This window comes from Chaetura pelagica, unplaced genomic scaffold (genome assembly GCF_000747805.2).
Source record: "Chaetura pelagica isolate M959 unplaced genomic scaffold, ChaPel_1.0 scaffold235, whole genome shotgun sequence".
Taxonomy (NCBI): domain Eukaryota; kingdom Metazoa; phylum Chordata; class Aves; order Apodiformes; family Apodidae; genus Chaetura; species Chaetura pelagica.
This window is the reverse complement of record NW_009953215.1, coordinates 1,660,457-1,681,493: the sequence shown is the minus strand read 5'-3', so window position 1 is coordinate 1,681,493 and position 21,037 is coordinate 1,660,457. Positions and strand designations below refer to the sequence as shown.

The 21,037-nt window shown below is 39.8% G+C and overlaps 1 protein-coding gene across 1 annotated transcript in view; it reads left to right on the top strand.

The window, feature by feature from the left end:
* The window catches only part of MTR (5-methyltetrahydrofolate-homocysteine methyltransferase), a 56,420-nt gene that overhangs the window by 14,250 nt on the left and 21,133 nt on the right, over nucleotides 1–21,037 (top strand). The window contains 14 exon segments of the mRNA XM_009997596.1: nucleotides 760–852; nucleotides 945–1,051; nucleotides 2,929–2,988; nucleotides 5,214–5,308; nucleotides 8,541–8,641; nucleotides 8,962–9,023; nucleotides 11,954–12,021; nucleotides 13,083–13,159; nucleotides 14,322–14,434; nucleotides 15,790–15,930; nucleotides 16,571–16,756; nucleotides 17,339–17,518; nucleotides 19,150–19,266; nucleotides 19,367–19,507. Of these exon segments, the coding sequence (XP_009995898.1) occupies nucleotides 760–852; nucleotides 945–1,051; nucleotides 2,929–2,988; nucleotides 5,214–5,308; nucleotides 8,541–8,641; nucleotides 8,962–9,023; nucleotides 11,954–12,021; nucleotides 13,083–13,159; nucleotides 14,322–14,434; nucleotides 15,790–15,930; nucleotides 16,571–16,756; nucleotides 17,339–17,518; nucleotides 19,150–19,266; nucleotides 19,367–19,507 (1,541 nt within the window).

Here is a 21,037-nt window from a genome sequence, read left to right as displayed (position 1 = left end):
GGTCAACTCATGTGGCAAGTGCAGGATAATGGTGAGATCAGGAGATCAGACCCAGCCAGCATGGATTCATGGAGTAGGGAAGTGATCATGCCCTTATACTGGGCACTGGTGAGACCACAGCTTGAGGACTGTGTTCAGTTCTGGGTGCCACAGTATAAGAAAGACATTGAAGTCCTGGAGCATGTCCAGAGGAGAGCAATGAGGCTGGTGAGGGGTTTGGAAGGCATGTTGTACAAGGAGCGTAATAATGTAAGATTTTAAATACACTTTTAAAAACCTGTTTGGTTTTGGTATTTTGGATTTTTTTATGAGTACATGCCAGAGTATTCAAATCAGGTTGTCTAGTGAAAAATGCCAGGACAGGTCTGTGCTGTGCATTTGAAGTAACTGAATGAAGCTGCTTCTGTCAGAGACTAATGATACTGAGAAAAAAATTTAATTGAGCCAGTTGCCTTTTTTGTACGTGTTCTTCTGTCTTGTGCGTATATGCTGAGCATTGTGTTTGATAGGAGTGAAATAAGAAAGTGAGCTGTGCTGAATAATCTTGTGGTGATCAAACTCTTGATTTGAGACACAAGATTCTTACAGTTCTTTATCCCTGAATGATAGGCATGTCTTGGTGACCTTGGAGGTTTTTTACATTGACATGGCTGTCATTGTAAAACCAGAGGTAAATTTCTGTTTGTTTGTTTGTTTTTTTGTTTGTTTTGTTTTGGCTTTGGCTTTTTTTCAATCCGTGCCTTGTGTGTCTTTGTTTAGGAATCAGGAGATATGTTGCTGGAGCCATGGGTCCAACAAACAGGACACTCTCTGTGTCACCATCTGTGGAGAGACCTGATTACAGAAACATAAGTAAGTATTTGTAACCATCACGTTATTTAACTTAGGTGATAGTCTAGAAAGAGATACCTCCAGGTGAAATTACTGTAATTCCTGTTTTACAGCTTTTGATGAACTGGTTGAGGCCTATAAGGAACAAGCCAAAGGACTTTTGGATGGAGGAGTTGATATCTTGTTAGTGGAAACTATATTTGATACAGCTAATGCAAAGGTGAGACTCCTAGAAGAAAACAGTAATACAAGTATTTGGTTTACTACTTAGGGAAATTCAACTTGGTAAGACCTTGTAACAGCTATCAGCTACTGCTTACTAAACACATGAGAAGACTCTTCAGTCAATAGTAAACAGGTAGAACACAAGAGATGTTTTTTAATGATAAAACAACCTTTTCCAGAGGCCTTCCTTTGCCTTTTACTCTATGCCATTTATATCCTTCTGGCTGTCTGTGCCAGCTGTCCTTTTATTCCCATAAGCTCTGCTGTATTGGAAAACATCTGCAAATGCAGCTGATGTTTGTATTTTTCAGTGCAAGAATCTCTGTCCATAGGATGCTTGTTGATGCACACCGGAGAGGGAATGTCCAGTGTATCTGATTTTATGCGTGGGAAGACTTGTCAGAAGGTCCTGTAAAAATGTGGTGGTTTTTTTTTAAGTCTGACACTCTGCCACCAGCTTTAAAAAAAATAAAAATTGGCAGTAGAGTATTAGAAGAGTAAAATAGAAGGAATGCAATCTTGAAATATACCACAATTAATGTGATTTTGACACCTCCTTCTTTATCTAGTAACTACTTAATGTAAGTGCTGGAGTCGTTAGGGTGCTTGCAATTTTATGTGGAAAAGTCTGGCTGGATATGCACACAGCTTTTTGCCACAGGCTGATAAATGTGTGCAGTGGCATGACTTGTCCTTTGCAGATTTGACCAGTCGTCACGAAGGTTTGGCTAGGATCCTATTGGTTTAACACGGTGCTGAACTCATGGTCACATGCTCTCGTGCCCTAAGGAGTAGGGGCCTTCCAAAGGGTCACTGCAGTCCTTACAGCTGAAATTTGCGATGGTTAGAATCCTTTGCAAACTGTGTGTCTGAACAAATTCAAAGACAGTGATTTAGTTTTGGGATTCAGAATAGTTGTTTTATTTGGTTAATGCCCTGGTTTGAGCCAGGATGAAGCCAATTTTCCTTTTACTGATTTTTTTTTTTTCCTTCAATAAGCTTTCTTTTAACTAGTACCAGAGTGTTCCAACTAAGACTGATAACAGTGGAATGTTTTGCTAACTGGTGAAGGTCACACCTTTACTCTTCTGGCTCAGACACTACGGGGAGATCTATGACTCCCCCACAGAAGACTGAGTTAGACAGACAGCAAAATTGGCCAGAGATATTCCATTCCATATATCTATGTAAGCTCAGAGGAACGTCAGAGATCACAGAAGACAACTTCCTTCCTGCTGCTTCTTCCCTTCTCTTCTATCCATGGCCGGTGTCCAGGGAGGACTCCGTCCATCCATCACCGTTAACCCTTAGGCTCAAGCTCTCCTGACCCTTGTCACTCTCCGCTTTTTTCAGCAGCTAAGTAGAGTGCTGGGGGAGTTGCTGGGGTAGGGGGAGGCGAAAGGCTTTTGCACATACCCAAACACACTTGTATATAATTGTATATATTTTCTTTTATCATTAGTGTTTAATTAAAGCTGTGTAGTTTTGTTTTCAATCCAGTAAAGTCTCTCTCTTTTTCTCTCTCTCCTTCCCTGCCTGGGTGGGTGGGGGAGGGGATCGAGAGCACTGTTGTCGAACCTGAGTCAAACGGTGACAACAATTTATTGGCACCCAACGTGGGGCTTGAACCCATGAACCTGAGATTTAAGAGTCTTATGCTCTACCGACTACCATTTTTGGTAATTCCTTTCTACTTGTTACCAGATGTGTCTGGAACATTGGAATATGTTAAGGGTAAGGGTAAAACCTTAGTAAGTTCTCACAAGCAAGGTAGCAAGTTGCATGAACAGCCACCAAACCACACAAACAAAACCAACAAACTGAAGAACTCTTGAAATGTCCATTAATGTTTTGCAACTTATTCTTCTGCAGGCAGCTATTTTTGCACTCCAGACGTTGTTTAAGGAAGAATATGCTCCCCGACCCATATTTGTAAGTATATAATAGTTATTTTTTTTGCATATACTTAAGCTTGATTTGGGATCTAGCTGAGATAGCAGTTGATTAAAGCATTTTGAAATAAATAAGTGTCTTGGAAATGTGCTTTTTCACATTATTATGAAAAAAACCTTCTTATGCAAAGAGCTTTATGAAATCAGCTGTGGATATATCTGTGTCTAGCTTATCAACCTGAAGACTAAGGGATAACTTCATTCCATTGTGTATTCATTCTGAGTATTTCCACAGGAAATGTCTGACCATGAGGTTTTTTTCAGGCTTGCTGTCCTAAGGGTAATAAGATCCAGTGCTTCAAGGATCAAACTAAGCAAATTCTGCCATTTTTTCAAGTACAATATGGGTGGCCATTTGAAGTCAGAAAAGATCTGTCTAATTCCATATTCTTTCTCTGACATGTCTTTCTGACAGCTGGGAGTCATGAATGCATAGGATATGAGTATAGAAAAAGAATAAGCTTGTTTTGAAAGTTCTGGTGTATTCTTCCAGTTTTCTGCAGTTTGCAGCCCAGACTTTCTGGTTTGTAGTTTGTATCTGCTCATACCCTTCGGTTGAATCTGTTTAGTCCTTCCTTGAATCTATAATCAGACCTATAATCCTTGGACCCAGGCATTTACAAAATACTCTGTCAGTAACTTTGACAGTTTATGAACGGGCTGGTTTGAAAGTTTGCTTACTTTTGGACTTCTAGTGAGAACTCCTTTTGTGTCTAGCTATTTGTCTCTTGAAAGTGACAGTGCAGAGCAACTGTTCCACCTTCCCTGTGCTGTGTGATCATGGCTTTTGTGATCATCTCTCTGTGAGAGCCTCCTTTAGTCGAGTTTTTTTTCATCCTGAAGAGTCCTTGTCTGTTTAGCTGCTCTATACCATTCATTCATTATTCTTGTCACCTTTTTGTTTTCTGCTTCCTCGAGTCAGGGGGGAGTTAGAATAGCATACAGCAGTCAAAGTGCAGACATCAGGGATTTGTATGATAGCCCGGTGATGTTCTCTGCCTTGTCCGTTTCTTTCTTTGTAGTTCCTGACATTTTACTTTACTGCTAGTGAGCTTTGAAATTGCATTCATAAAACTTACTTTTGTTACTCAGATTATTTTCTTAAGCAATAAAGACTGGCTTGGAGGTGTCATTATGTAGAATTTTTCTTATGTTCACAACTTTGTAGTTGATCAGCACTGAGTGCCCACCTTTTTATCATTTGAGTCAGTTAGCATTGAAAGTTATCTGATTACGTAGAGTTTGCTTTTTGTCTTCATTGTCCTGAAGAGTGTGATCAGTGAGCTTAGCTGCCTCATTCTCTGCTCCCTTTCCAATTCAGTTATATTGAGAAGTACAGCCTTTAGCACAGCTCTCTAGAACTCCACTGGTCACTTCCCTTGACTGAGTAATTTGAAGGGAACTAGTATCAACGTTAAAGGTAGTTCTGGAGTAAATAATGGATTTACCTTTGCATGGGGTTTTCTAAACTCATCTTCTATAAAAAAGAATGGTAGGCTTTGGAAGGCTTTCCTGGCTCATTCACATGTTTCCTGAATTCTCCACTTTACAGTTGTTAGTTGGGATTAAGATTTTATTTATTATTTGCACATCTCTCTGTGTATAATACTTAAGAGGTATGATTATACAGGTTAAGACTTGATCTCCACAATGAACTTGCAGCATCTGATGTTCCCTTGTGGCAAAGCGAAGAACTTGTTTTTAAGGCCAGCCCCACCTTTCTCCTACCCCCTCTCGCCCCCCAACCACGACCAACCAGCCAGTTGTGAGACCTGAAATAACATAAAGGGGGAGGGAGGATGAGTGGGATGGGACAGGAGCTGTGACTGCCGATAGCTGCTTAAACAGGTAACCACTGCAGATTGATTCAGAAGCTGTAATCAGAATGATACTGTGGTACTAACATGTTACACTACCTTGCTGCTGAATGGCTGGTTCATGGTAGTTTTCTGGTGGTTTGCGCTCCCCCCCTCAAGTGGGTGGAGATTGAGAAAAAGAATGGTCAAAGGTTTCCCTTTTCCCCTAGCTAAAATATTTAAATATTTATAGCAAGATAAAGGTTTGATTTTTGTGTTTGGGTTGTGCCTCATCACTTTTGAGTGCAGCACAGGTCCCTCTGCTTTGACTTTCAGTAGTTCAGCCATTTAAATTATTGTGTTTATTGTTAATTTACTTCTCCTTTCTCCATGTTGAATTGATACTTAGGTTTCTGGAACCATTGTGGATAAGAGTGGGCGTACCCTCTCAGGGCAGACAGGAGAGGCATTTGTCATTAGTATTTCCCACAGTAAGCCACTTTGGTAAGGAAATGTATCTTTCTCTTAGTAGGTTATCTGTATATTGTGATTCTTTTCTGTTTTGACCCCTTACTTGCAGCTCAATGGAAGGTATACTAACTGTAATAATATTTAATCACATATATTGCTAATATCCTCTGCTGTCATTTTCTCAGTAGAAACTGTGTTTCCAAAGAACATTGAATTTTTAAAACATTGCTCTAAATAATCTGTGGTTTTGTATTTACATCAGCTGCTGAAATCACAGTGAGGTCAAAGCATTAAAAAAAAATTCTGAAAGTGTAGCCTTCTCCTGTTGTCTCAGATTATGCAAGTAGCTAATTCATGGTATGGGCAGGGCTTACATCTCTTTCTTAGAGGGAAGCAGTGCTAGCCCAGAATGTTTCAGGGTGCCCTGAAAGAGCAAATAATATGATTTCATCGCAGTATTCTTTTTATTGAACTCTTACAAAAATGTATATATTTCCCTTAGTGTTTTTCTCAAGGATGTGCATTGGTGTTTTGAGAGCTCCTGATACCTCCATTTACTTGCATTCTTTTCTGTTCAGGCAAGGAATTTGAACTAAGTATGGGATTATAATCTGTGAAAATGCTTAATACAACAGATTTTGGTAACTGTGCAATTATGGATACCCTTCCATGTTTCTCTGTTTTTCTGAGTTTTGATGCCCTGTTCTACTTCGTCCTTGCTTCCTCTTCCCTCTTTACCATTTCTTCATTCTTGTTCTTCAAACAGAAATTTACACTGGAAATATATGTCTTTTTCCTAGAATATTTTAACTTAAAATGTAATTCTCTGTTAGGAGTGCATGCAATGCACATTGTGGTGAGCTATTGTTTGTTTTTACAAGAAAATTCCACCTAAAACATAGTCTGTCATGTCAGTAATACAAAAGCAGAAGACTGCATCCACAGTTTTCCTGACTGTCCCTGAGGCTCCACTTCCCCAGAGCAGATGGTGCTCCAGAAGTGACATATGGAGCCTCTTGGAACAGGGTGGTAGTTGACTCCTTCTCTCAGCATCACAGCCTAGTGATCCATATTTGGCATGAGTCTGTCTCAGATAATTTTGCTTGTAACTCTTGCCTCTGAAGAGGAGAGACAGGCACTGGAGCAGAAATCAAGAATTTATTAAGCCATATTTCCTAAACGCTATCTAATTGGTCTGAATGCTTAGGGCCTTTTTCCCATTTATGCAAAGGGTACTCTACAGCACAGTGGCAGAAGGGTTTTGGTTGTGGGAACAGATTGCATTTAATGTTGTTGCTGCTGGGTTGGTATAGAGTGGCCATAGGGTTGCAAAAAAGCTGATTAGCAGTAGTATCCTAGGGATCATGTTATATGTGTTCACCTGTTTTCATTTGGCTTTTATATGTCCTGCTTAGGGTGATAAATTGTCCTTAAGTCAGTTTGGTTTGGATCCCCCTGTAGAGAGTGTGCACTTTTTGTCTGGTTGGTACAGATGGTAGCTGAGGAACCAGGGAATTATGCTTAGGAAGTTCTGAAAGCTGTGTGGCAAGCTGCTTGCTATGAAAGGTGCTCAGATGTGGCGTGAGTTCCTTTTGTGTCATTTTGGCTCCTGTGATTGTTTCTATTGTGGTAGTGTTAAGACGTGCACTGAGTTTAGGGCCCTCGTGGTGTTGGTTCTGGTCCCAAGGGCACTCTGCAGCCACAGCTTTTACTGGAGCTGATGCGTGACTGCTGTGAAGAAATGAGCAAGGGAGTGAAGTGTTGTTCCAAGATGAGAATGTGATGGCTTTTACACTAGAGTAGCAGTGATAGCATACCAGCAATCTGGTTCAAGGCTGCTGACTTTTGAGGTATGGTTAACAATTTGCTTTTCTCAAAGGTTTTTTTTCATGATACTGTTGAGTATCAGGGGGAATACTGGCCACAGGAGCTACTTTTTGTTTCTGAATGAATGTGTGTGTCTGAGATTAGATTAATGTGGCAGTTTTGAAAGAGGTAACTCTTGGGTGGTGTCATGCTTATAGATGTATTTGTCAGTGGGAAATGCTCAGTGTTGTGGGAAATTATTCAGTCTGGAGGGCCAGTACCCAGCAAGTCAAGTGATAACATCAAGAAGTGCTTGTTTGGTGAGTATACTGGCTGCTTTTACAGTATCTCTCTGCCCAGGTGAGGTAAAGAGAGTGCCAGGTAAATTTGTACTCAGAATCAGAAATTGATATTAACTGTAGAAAAGGGAAGTGAAGCTTCCTAATACAGGAGAGAGCTTAAAAAGAGGGGCTGGGAAGTGTGAGCTGGAAGCTTATTAATTGAATTACTTAAAGGTAATAAATATCTTGTATTCATCTGCATTTGCTCAGGAGAGTTTTGTTAACAACTCTTACCTTGCTTTGCTTTGAAAATCCTGAGGGATAAGCCCCCACTTTGAAGGAAACTCCAGAACCTCATTGCTGTAATTGTGCATTCAGATCCAGGGGATCTGCATGAAGGATTTCAATGTGGGTTTACACTGAATAGTGAAATGAGAACGAAAGGATTATTTTAAAGTTTTCCTGTTTAAGTAGAATGACCCATATGAGATGCATTAGAAAAAGCACATTGAAGGTAGAGCTGGCTGTTTGAAAAAACAAACGTATGCTTCCCCCACCCCAAAAAACCTGAAAAAAACTTGTGCTATGGTGCTGTCTAGGTTACTAAGATGTACCAGAGTCAGTTGCCCAAGAAACTGCTGGACAAGCAGTTGTCCAAGTGCTGCTCTGAGGCACCTTGGGGAAGACATGTGGTTTTTGGAAGACTAACCTAATTTATGTGTAATTTTAAAAGAAAATTATCAGTTAGCAGCTTAAAGCAGGTCTTATTCTTTCAACAATTTTCATACTTCTTCCTGTAGTACAAGCCTTCTTTCCAATCTGTCATTCTCATTCCACTTGTTCTCTCTCTCACCTAGAAAATACAGAGCCACCGTGTTGCTGCAGTTGCTGTTAAAATGCTGCCACTTTTCTTCCTGGATTTTGAAATGAAATCTTGATTTACTCTTCCCAGTTCAATTCCATTCAGTCCCCTTCCCTCTTGCACTTTTCTTCCACCTGAGGGTTCTCCTTTTGCACAGCCTTGCTGCGTTGATGATGGTGATTAAAGAAATTGGAGATCAGGTTGGTTTTGTTGTAGATGATTGTGACCATTAGCAGTTACCAGCACTAACATTCATCTGTTTTGTATGTGAAGGGTGTTTAAAGCTTAAAATGTCTTTTGAAAATTTATTTTCCAGTATCGGCTTAAATTGTGCATTAGGGGCAGTTGAAATGCGACCGTTCATTGAAACAATTGGAAAATGTACAACAGCCTACATCATCTGTTACCCCAATGCAGGTGTGTGTGCACATGTGTTTCTGTGCTTACAGGCAGACAAAATGTAACTAAATCCTTCCATCTTGTTAGCAGCAATAAAGTTGAATTAGCTTGAAAATATGGTTGTTTTTAGTATTAGAAATAGGTTAATAATAGCTTAAACTCCTGAAAGTAACTTCTGTTAGCTCTGTGACAGTGAACCCAGAATGCTTTCTTGCATGGGTGATGAGGCATTTTAATCCTCATACAAGTGTGTCTAATTTAAATACATATTTTATGGAATTTAATACTGTGTTGTGGGCTTCAAACAAATAATAATACTAGATACATTGTTTTTCAAGGTCTTCCTAATACTTTTGGTGGTTATGATGAAACTCCAGAAGTAACTGCCAAACATATAAAGGTACGAAATTTCTTGTGAATGTGTCATATCTGAGATACTTGTAGATAAGAATTCTTTGCTTGTGTTTTATGTGTATTTATTACAGTACTGTGATGTGGGTTTTTCCTCAGATGACTATTGTTTATAGACAATTTGCTGAACGATAGTGCTTTTCAAGGTTAGGAAGAACTACTTATGAAACTCTGAAAATCTTAATTGCTTTCCTGTCCTACACTAAATAGATTTCCTGCAGCTTGATCTGTGGATGTTACTCATATACACTCCTGTATTCTTACTTTTACATTTAGGAATGCCTGAAAAGTCACTTTGTATGAATTAGCAGAATTTTACGGAGTTGTGTGTATAGCCACTGCTGGTGGTGGTAGTATTGCAGTGCAGGGTGTCCTTCCATGTGCCACTTGATCTGTGCGAGATAGAGCTCCGTGGCCAAAGCTGCAGTGTGTCAGTAAGGAGACAGTATCTGCTGCATATTAATTCCCTTTTATACTACACTATGACTAGTCTTTTCTTCTGGGGCTTCAGTATAAAATTAGGCCAGTGTCAAATGTAGTTTCCTAAAATTAAAATGGTCTCCTCAATCATCTATTGGTCTCGTCAATCATCTATTAAGGGAAATCCCATGGGACAGGGTGCTAGAAGATAAAGGAGCTCAAGATAGCTGGTCAACATTCAAGGACCACTTCTTGCAAGCACAGGATCAGAGCGTCCCAATGGTTAGGAAATCTAGTAAGGGTGCTAGGAGACCTGCATGGTTAAAGAAGGAACTACTGGGCAAACTTAAGTGGAAAAGGAAAATCTACAGATCATGGAAGGAGGGGCTGGTCACGTGGGAGGAATATAGGACTGTTGTCAGAGGATGTAGGGAGGCAATTAGGAAAGCTAAGGCCTCCTTGGAACTTAACCTTGCAAGTCAGGTTAAGGATAATAGAAAGGGCTTTTTCAAGTACATAGCTAGCAAAACTAGCAATAGAGGCAATATTGGCCCATTGAGGAATGAGGTGGGAGCCCTGGTGACAGAGGATATAAAGAAGGCAGAGGTGCTGAATGCCTTCTTTGCCTCTGTCTTCACTCCTGCAGGGTCTCCCTATGAGCCCCAGATTCATATAGCCCCAGAAGAAGTCAAGATAGAGGAAGAGTTTGACATGGTAGATGAGGATTGGGTTAGGGATCAGTTGAGTAATCTGGACATCCATAAATCAATGGGTCCAGATGGAATGCACCCAAGGGTGCTGAGGGAGCTGGCGGAGGTCATTGCTAGGCCACTCTCCATCATCTTCAGTAAATCATGGGCAACAGGTGAGGTGCCTGAGGACTGGAGGATAGCAAATGTCACTCCAGTCTACAAGAAGGGCAAGAAGGAGGACCCGGGTAACTATAGACCGGTCAGCCTCACCTCCATCCCTGGAAAGGTGATGGAACAACTTGTTCTTGTGACTATCTCCAGGCACATCAAGGACATGGGGGTCATCAAGAGCAGTCAGCATGGTTTTATCAAGGGTAAATCATGTTTGACTAACCTCATAGCCTTCTATGAGGAAATTACTAGGTGGATAGATGATGGTAGAGCGGTAGATGTGGTTTATCTTGATTTCAGTAAAGCATTTGACACCGTCTCCCACAGCATCCTTGTGGATAAGTTGATCAGGTATGGGTTTGGTGACCAGGAAGTGAGGTGGATTAGGAACTGGTTGAAAGGAAGGAGTCAGAGAGTTGTAGTCAATGGGGTAGAATCTGGTTGGAGGTGTGTTACTAGTGGAGTCCCACAAGGGTCGGTGCTGGGACCGGTGTTGTTCAACATCTTCATCAACGACCTGGATGAGGGTATAGAATGTACCCTCAGCAAGTTTGCTGATGACACTAAGCTGGGAGGAGTGGCTGACACACCAGAAGGCTGTGCTGCCATTCAGAGAGACTTAGATAGGTTGGAGAGTTGGGCGGGGAGAAACATGATGAAATTCAACAAGGGGAAGTGCAGAGTTTTACATTTGGGGAAGAACAACACCATGTCCCAGTACAGGTTGGGGGCTGAACTGCTGGAGAGTAGTGTAGGTGAAAGAGACCTGGGGGTCCTGGTAGACAGGAGGATGACCATGAGCCAGCAATGTGCCCTTGTGGCCAAGAAGGCCAATGGCATCCTGGGGTGCATTAGAAAGGGTGTGGTTAGTAGGTCAAGAGAGGTTCTCCTCCCCCTCTATTCTGCATTGGTGAGGCCACATCTGGAGTATTGTGTCCAGTTCTGGGCCCCTCAGTTCAAAAAGGACAGGGAACTGCTCGAAAGAGTCCAGCGCAGAGCTACGAAGATGATTAGGGGAGTGGAACATCTCCCTTATGAGGAAAGGCTGAGGGAGCTGGGTCTCTTTAGCTTGGAGAAAAGGAGACTGAGGGGTGACCTCATCAATGTTTACAAATATGTAAGGGGTGAGTGTCAGGGGGACGGAGTTAGGCTTTTCTCGGTGATGACCAGTGATAGGACAAGGGGTAATGGGTGTAAATTGGAGCATAGGAGGTTCAAGGTGAATATCCGAAAAAATTTTTTTACTGTGAGAGTGACAGAGCACTGGAACAGACTGCCCAGGGAGGTTGTGGAGTCTCCCTCACTGGAGACATTCAAAACCCACCTGGATGAGTTCCTGTGTGATGTACTCTAGGTGACCCTGCTCTGGCAGGGGGGTTGGACTAGATGATCTCTCGAGGTCCCTTCCAGCCCCTAAGATTCTATGATTCTATGATTCTATGAAAATTAGGTGTTGAAATTGCTGGTTAGCCTTGGAAATCTCAAAACGAATCCTAAAGTAATAGTACAGATGTTTTTTAATGTAATGTTTTTCTTGTGAGCTCCCTGAATTGAAATAGATTTATATATATATATATACACATAAAAATACCTTTCATTAACTTGAAACTAAATTATATTTCCCTCCCTTTTACAGAATTTTGCTTTGGATGGTTTGGTCAACATAGTTGGAGGTTGCTGTGGTACTACACCAGCACATATCAGGTACCGCATGCAATACAACTTAAGGTGCACTGGGAAGTAAATTAAGTGCGGCCTTTGTGAAGCAATATTTCATGGTTTGTCTTAGTTTCCAGAAGAGGAGGATCACTTGAATGCCAATAGCAGCAATATATGGAGTAGAAATAACTTCGCTTTCATAGTCATGTGTATTGTGAAGAATGAGTAGAGGCACGGTTCAAACAAAGATTGTACCTGTGCTGTTTTGTCATCTGAAATAATTTTGTAATTACTCCTCCCTCTTGATAGATAGAGTAGACTTCACATTTCTGCTCACTTTTGCCATACATTCTTTTTCTTTCTGGCTCTCTTTGCCACAAGGTGAAACTTGAAATTTCATTTGATGGTAGAAGGAGGGAGAGTATGTGAATGTGGGGAGACAATATCTGAAGAGGAGATCTGGGTAAGTTGTACAGCTGGTGCTAGTCTTGGCTGGTCAGAAGGAGGGTTTCATATCTTTCTCCCTGGAAGAAGATAAATGGGAAAACCTCCCTTTTTCACCTGGCTCAAAAGAGAAGGGGGCCTAGTGATTAATTTTACCCTGATACAAACTGGGAAGAGGTGATAAGTGACCACATAGAGAACACTGTGTGTTGCTCCTAACTGGCACGAAGAGAAAATGGAAGTGAACACCATGAGTCATTCCAGCATCTGAGAAATGCATTTCAGCACAACGGTTGTCACTTGGCTCTTTTGCTGCAATCAGCAATTGCTAAGCTCAGCAAATCATTAATATGGTAAGAGGCTGTGTGGTTGAGGAGTGGTTCTGATATTCATCAAGTATCTCATTGGCATAGTATCTCACATTCTGTATTTGATAAATCTTTAGCTTTGTACATTCCTTGCAAGTAGCTACTACAGAATCTTCTGGGAGGATGTTTTTGCCTTTCGCTGTGCAAAGTGAAACAGGTTAGTTAGTCTTGTCTGCTACAGGGTGAAATTAGAGATGCAGATATATGTCTGGTATGTTCTGTTTGAGTCTTGTCTGGAGTGGTTTAATTTGAACTGTAAGCTCTGCTCTTTACTTTCCTCTTTTTGTAACTCAGGAAAATTGCCGAAGCTGTGAAATTCTGTAAGCCTCGCATTCCACCCTCTCTTTCTCAAGGATATATGCTGCTGTCAGGTAAAATGGAGTGTAACAATTTGAGCTTTATAACTCATGTAATCGTCCTCTATAACTCATGTAATCTTACTTGATAAATTTATTTGCTGTTTTCTGCTGATCAGAACAGTACTATGAGTTTCTGGTTCTACCCAAATCCAGCAAGCATATGGATGTGTAACCAGATCTTAATCTTACTGCTATGGCCAAATAATTAATGGAGTGTTTTATTACAATCTTGTGTAATGTAATCAAGCCAGTATATTTTACTCTGCACGTCTCAGTCACTTTGTAATGGTGAGTAAGTATCTTTATCCTCAGTTTGGAACAAGAGAGGGTTAAACACGGAGACATCAAATAATTTTACTTCAATGGATGGCAAAGCTGAGATAATATCTCTGTTCACCTGCTGTGAGACAACTGGCCTATGTTGCCTCAGATGTTAATCCAGTCATACTAGAAAAGTGTTCCAACAATTCATGCAGGTCTAAAACATAGTTTGTATTAGCAAAGTCTTGGTCTGTGTGTTTCTCAACCAGGCCTTTTAAGCCTTTGGAACACATACTCAAGTAAGACAGTACCTTGTTTTTGGGCTGCTATTTTAATCTCAAAGTCAAATCAATGTAGCGTAAATTAAATAAATAATGATTGGCCTGTGCTTTCCTGCATTACCTTATTCTGGTCTTTGATAAGATTTGCCTCTGAGTTGCCTACTGCACAGAGGTCCCACTTGGCTCATTTCTCTGAACTTGGGTACATGGTTAAGAGCTGACATTGTCAGTCAATTCAGTGGGCTTCTTCTCTGGTGGTGGGAGAGTCATGAGATAATGTAGTTGGAGGTTGAGAGAAGGTGTGCATGTATGTGCATACATATAGATGCCCAGAGAGTTTTAGCTTCACATCATTTTATATTGAACAGATTGGCTGTTACTTCTTGTGGGTCGAGTAAATTATTGACTCTCATTGAGGAAGGATAGAAACCTGTGATGTGTGTTGGCAGTTGTTTCATTGCATTTCTTTTCTGATTACTCACTAAATTTGTGCACATCCTGCTGTGCTGAGAAATCACAATTCTTACAGAGATAGACACCTCTATTTCACAGTTTAGAAAAGGGCTTTTGTCTGTTTTATACAGTGCTTTCTTTTCTGTTTTTACAATTATGTTTAAAAATATCTTTTTAAGGTCTGGAGCCATTCAGGATTGGGCCATACACCAACTTTGTTAATATTGGTGAACGCTGCAATGTTGCAGGATCACGGAAGTTTGCTAAACTCATCATGGCAGGCAACTATGAAGTATACATTTTAACAATAATTGTTGTAGCTAAGACTCCAATTTTCCATTGCTTCATTGCACTGTGTTGTTAATTGTTTTACTGGCACAAAGCACTACTCTACGTGTTACAAGAGTAAGAAAACAAGGAGAATTTACTTCCTCGCTACCATTTGTTACTGTTCTTACCAGCTCCTAATAATTTTATGAGAAAGGTTACAAGGGCTTTTTGATTTTTTTCCTTTAACTTCTGACAAGTTACAGGAAACTTAACTTTGCATTTTTTAATTAAGTTACACAACTGATGATGGTTTATAAAGTGTCCTGCTCTGTGCTATATCTGGGAGTGGATTTACAGAGAAGGGAGGAAGGAAAGGTGTTGTAATCCCTCCTTCCAGCATTGGGATAGATTGGACCACTGTGTAGCCCTCACTCTCTTTCCCTCCCTTCTCCAGACCTGGTAAGCATTATGATTGCGTCTAATCTTTGTATACTTTGATCACTAGCTCCAGCCTGCTACATGAGAGTTGCTACAGGAAAGTTGCCTAGAAAGTAATTAAAAGGCTGGAGGGCTCATTCTTTACTGATGTAAATTGTTACTATGACATTCAAACAAATAGTAAAGTGACGTTTCTTGAGAGCTGAGACTCTGCCCCAGAGTGTGCTCTGCTGTTCTAGTTGATAAAATCAAAACTAAATCATTGGTTTGTTTTTTAGGAAGTCTGACTCATAAGTTCTTTGAAGTCATATAGCAGGTTAGACGTACTAAATAGAGACAGATTGTTAGGGACTATGAGCAACTGAAAATCTTTTTCTTTTTTGTCTGCTCAGTCTGCATAGTGACAAAAAAGAGAAGGCAAACACACATGGGTGTTCAGATAATGATGTGGGCAGGAAAGAAAACTGTACTATTTCCTTTTTAGCACTTGGCTATTACTCTGCAGTTGGAAAAAATGCTGAACAAACTCAAAAAATTAAGTACTCTGTGTTATAAAATGGCAGAGCTTGTGATGCAAGACCCTTTTCATACCATCACAAACAGTGCTTTCCTGTAATCTTGTGAAGTCAGAAGTCCTTGTTACTATACAAAGCTTAAATTCAGTTAAGCATATGACCAACAGTCTAAAATCCATGTCACTACTGACACATTAGCTTGCTGGTGTCATGTTTTTGTGAACAAGTTAACTACCATTTGTGCCATACTAGCAACTTCTGTATGTTGTACATCACGAACTTTTTCCTTATTCTCTTAGGGAATGTCTTACACATTTGTAAATTGTTTGATGCATGCTTATTTTGGAGAAGTGAAATGTTATCCTGATAATGACTAGGCTTTTTTCTACTAACTGTTGTTTTGATTTTTGACATTCTTCTTTAGGAAGCCCTGAGCGTAGCCAAGTTGCAAGTTGAGATGGGGGCCCAGGTTCTTGACATCAATATGGATGATGGGATGCTGGATGGCCCTGCTGCAATGACCAGATTTTGCAACTTGATTTCTTCAGAACCTGATATTGCAAAGGTTGTAATTGAGTCACTCCATAGCACAATAGAGAACACTTTATTGAGTTGGAAATTGCCTTTCAGAAAATTTTGATATTGTCTTATTTAATCAGTTTAGGTGCTTAATAAGTAGATGTATATGTCCCCCAAGAGAAAAAGGTACTACAATAGGGAAGGCATTTGAGGGAAACAGCTTTTAACATTCTCTGTCTGATTTTGGATGAATAGAGGCCAGTTCTTCTGGTTGGTTAGAAAAGCTGAACACAGGTTCATTTTGCAGGAACAAAAATCTGTATATTGGCAGTGAATAATGGTATTGCTTTCCACAAAACTTAAAATAGCTATGGATATAGGATTGTTTTAAAAGATACTTCAGCAAAGTGCATTATCTGAAAATGAGTATGTCATTCAGAAACCCAAGACAAAACAGGGAGAAATAGAGGTCTCTACATGAAATGTGATGGGGTTGCCATAGAAGCTATTGAGTTAAATTTGCTCTAACTTTTACATTTAAAGCAAAGTGAATCTACAAATACCATCTGGAGACTTAATAAATATTGATTAATGTATGCATTTTTATGTCCAAATGGGCAAAGAACATGTGGAACTCTGATTCATAACTTCTGTGTATTCCCCTGGTTTACTTCTGTTACTTGCAGGTGCCATTATGCATTGACTCCTCAAATTTTTCAGTGATTGAAGCAGGTTTGAAATGTTGCCAAGGGAAATGCATTGTAAACAGCATCAGTCTGAAGGAAGGAGAGGAAGACTTTTTGGAGAAAGCAAGGAAAATAAAGTTGTATGGAGCAGCTGTGGTTGTCATGGCTTTTGATGAAATGGGGCAGGTAAGTGTCACTATAAAGGACAGGTATTTTTCTTCTTGAGTGCAAGTCTTTCTTGCTCTTGTGCAAAGCAGAGTTTTTTTGTTTCATTGACAGAGCTGATTCAAAGAGGTGTATATGGTGCTGGCAGTAGTTTTGACCCTCATACGTAAGCATTTCTTATGGTGCTCACTTATTTGGGGAATCCAAGTACTGCTGTAAGTGTAGCGCTGCTAGCACAAGAGCATGTTTCCTGCTGTTCATGCATATTGAATTTCTTCACAGAAGATGTTTTTTAGTTCAGAAATTTGAGTTTTTCATAAGGGTGGAATCTTTGTGAATTAATTTAGTTATGTCAGAAAGCACATATTTAACTTTGCATAGCATGGTGAAGTGTTGGGGAACAGAATTGGTTTTTAATGAGTTGAGCCAAATCTCCAGGAATAATTGTGGTTATATTTTTAATACAAAATTCTTATATAGTCCTCTTCTAATATTAATGCTGTTAAGATTCTTAGTTTTGAGTCACTAAAACTAAATTATTTCTGGAGAGTTTATTTTCTGTGTTGTTGTAAGTTTCATGTCAGAATTATATTTCTCTGTTAGGCAACAGAGACAGAAACCAAGATTGCAATCTGCTCCAGAGCGTATCACCTCCTTGTGGATGAAGTGCTCTTCAATCCAAATGATATAATATTTGACCCTAACATCTTGACCATAGGAACTGGAATGGAAGAACATAACCTATATGCCATTAATTTTATCAATGCTACTAAAACCATAAAAGTAAGTTACAGGCTTATTTTAGCTGGAAGTATTTTGCTGAGATTACTTAAAAAGCCAAACCATCACAAAACATGAAAACACTGCCCATCCCAGCCTACAACAACAAAACACTATTGCAAAATTATACACATTTTAAATGAACAAATTAAGACTGTTTCTTTCAAGTGCAGCAATTCCCCAATATTGCTGTATTTCCAGTAGAACTTTGAATAATTATATAAATAAATTTCAATCCATTATCTATACTGTAGATGTCCTTTATTAATTTAAACGAGGTAACAATAATATTCACGTTCTAGCTAAAACGGCCTCTTTGAAGGTACATGAAAGCTACCACTTAAAAGCAATAAAATTCTGCTACTGTGGAAGGGATTTGTGCTGGAACGTGACTTTTTATTTAGACAAAAATATGTTGAAGGAAGTACAGCAGTGAAGAACATCACCTGAATACAGCCAAGGTAGCCACACTGTTGTGTTTCACAAGACAACTTGATTGGTCTGTAGATGCTCTGTCAATAGCAGTCTGGTTTTAACACCCTACAGGCAATTTTGGCACCAAAGGGCTTCTGAAAGAGAGGGTGCACCCTTGAGGTCAGCTGCTCAGCTGAAGCCTGCTCCTGAGACAGGCAAGCAAGGCAGGTTGACTGATGTTTTTTGCAGAGCAGTGATGGATGAAAGAGCCATAAGTAGGTTTGCACAGGGGAAATGTGGAAGGGGTGTTGTGGGAGAACTGATATGTTTAGGATTGCACCTATGACCCTGGAAACCATGGCAGTTGCTTACATATGACTAGGCTGAATCTTTCCTTGTATCTTTTTCTACAGAGATAAAAATTGTCATTGTCAATGTGCTTCTTGTAGTGAGGGGCTCAAAACTGAACACAGTATTTGAGATGTGGCCTCACTAGTGCTGAGTACAGGGGCACAATCACTTCCTTAGTCCTGCTGGCCAAACTGTTTCTGATACAAGCCAGGGTGCTGTTAGCCTCTTTGGCCACCTGGGCACACTGCTGGCTCATACTCAACTGGCTACCAATCAACACCCAAAGGTCCTTTTCCACTTCTTCCAAAGGCCATAAATCTTTCTTTTTTTGCCTGACTCCCACCTGTCTTCTCCACCAGCCCATCTTTCAGCACACAGAGACTCCAGCTTCTGCACCTAGAAGATTTCATTCTTAGAGAGTATCCAGTCTTCTGTTTTTTATGAATTTGAGTAACAGAAGGATCTGAAATAGGGAAGAGTGAAAGAGTGCAAAGCCAATGCACCACAGCTTGGGGGGCCAACTTCACAGAATCATCCTGGTTGGAAAGGACCTTGAAGATCATCACGTCCAACTACAACCTAAATCCACCAACCATAACATAATGTACCCACTCAGTGCTTAAGTCATGTCCCTAAGCACTACATTTATATTGCTTTTAAACACTTCCAAGGATGGTGACTCCACCACCTTCCTGGGCAGCCTGTTCCAATGTTCAACCACTCTTTCAATAAATAAATTCTTTCTAATACCTGGTCTAAACTTCCCCTGGCACAACTTCAGGCCATAACTTGTGTTATAGAGTGAATGCTTTGTTTAGGCCTTTGTTTTGGAAAGTACTTTTCTAAAAATCGATGTGCAATTCCTATAGGAAACTCTTCCAGGAGCCAGGATAAGTGGAGGTCTTTCCAATCTGTCTTTCTCCTTTCGAGGAATGGACGCCATTCGAGAAGCAATGCATGGGGTGTTCCTTTACCATGCAATTAAGGTATGATATTTATGTAAGACTTCTAGATGTTTGTGCATTGCAGAAATGCAGTGCTATTTCTGACAGCCCTGGTTGGGGGGTTTTGTTTGGCTTATTTCAGTGTGGCATGGACATGGGAATTGTGAATGCTGGGAATCTGCCAGTGTATGATGATATCCACAAGGAACTGCTACAGCTGTGTGAGAATCTAATCTGGAACAAAGATCCTGATGCGACAGAGAAACTTTTACATTATGCTCAGGTAACTTTCAATTTTAAGCTTTTAAGAGAAATAGCTTAGCGTCTAAGCTTTAACACTTCCCTGCTGATGATAAACTAGAAGAGTCAATCTAACCGGGAATGTTAGAAGTTACTAATAATTCTACAAGTGATTCAGTTATATTAATATTATATAATTATATTATATAATTAATATTATATAATATTATATTAATATTATATTAATATAATATTAATATAAACTAATATATTAAGCCTCTCCAATTGCATATGTGCCTTGAAAGATCCTGCACTGGAGTGTTCCATATGCTTCAGGAGAAAATGCTGCATAGGTATTCTTTTTTTAGAGAACATACACAAAACCAATAAGAAGCAAAAATTCCCAACCAAACTTTCCCCCAGACTAAAAAAACCCTTACAAACCAACAAAAATCAAACAAAAAATGCATTGTGGGAGACAGAGAGTAAACCTGTGTCTGCTTGTAATGATTTGCTTCGAGTATATGTAACAGGTGATGTAGTTGGGAGAGTCTCACGCAGTGTTTCTGCAGAGAGCAGAACATTAATTTAAATGGAGCATGAAAAGTAGAAATGCAAGTGGATGAGAGCTCCCTCTGGGTCTAAAAGTTTGGGAAGCCATGATTGGAATCTCTGCTCTAATTCACGGTGGTAGTTCTATTGTGATAGTAAAATAGCTCCCAACTGCAAGTAAAGAAAAAACACAAGACAAAAAAATCCCACAATACTCTTGATTCAAGCCTTAAAAAGCTCTATTACAATTTAACATAAAATATTACAACTTCCATGTTTTCATTGGATATAAACATCTTGATTTACATGTCATCTTGTGAGAGTCCAAATAGGTAGTTACTTACAGCCAATGAGAAGGATTATTAAATAACGTTGTGGAGTTTGAGGCATATTTCAAAATATTTGTTCAGACCTTCCTTCCTCTGATATAGTGAAATTGAGTGGCTCTACGTTCTTTTGTCTAAATGCGTTTTTTTAACACAAAAGTGTGTTCATTAGTCAGTAAGTGCATATGTTCCTTTTATTTCTAATTACTGCAGTTTATTCTGCACAAAGAACATAGATTATACAGTCCCATTTCAAGTATCCCACCTCTAATCGAGTGCCAGTGAAGTTGCCTCCTAGTTCCTCCATGTAATAGTAATGTACCGTGCCAGGTGCATGAGCGCTAGACCTGTGGGGAAAAATGAGAAACTTAATTCTTGCAGATTTAGGAGATCAGTCTTCACTTGGAGTTTCAGATTAATAAACGTTTTCCATTACATGTACAGCTGGCACGATTCTCAAATTGAAATATTGTCCCATTTATGGCAATGGGAGTTCTTTTTCCAAAGGCATTTTTTTTCATCCTCAGCATGCAGTATAATCATCTTGTTTTTAAAAATCTGTGGGTAGTCCTTGCGACTACGATCCTGCGTGCCCACCGTACAGCCTCATGAGTTATTTTTAGGTTGGAATGGTTACCTTGCCTAAGTGTAGCCTAAGAGGCTGCAGAGCACTTCAAACCTTTACATTGATTCCC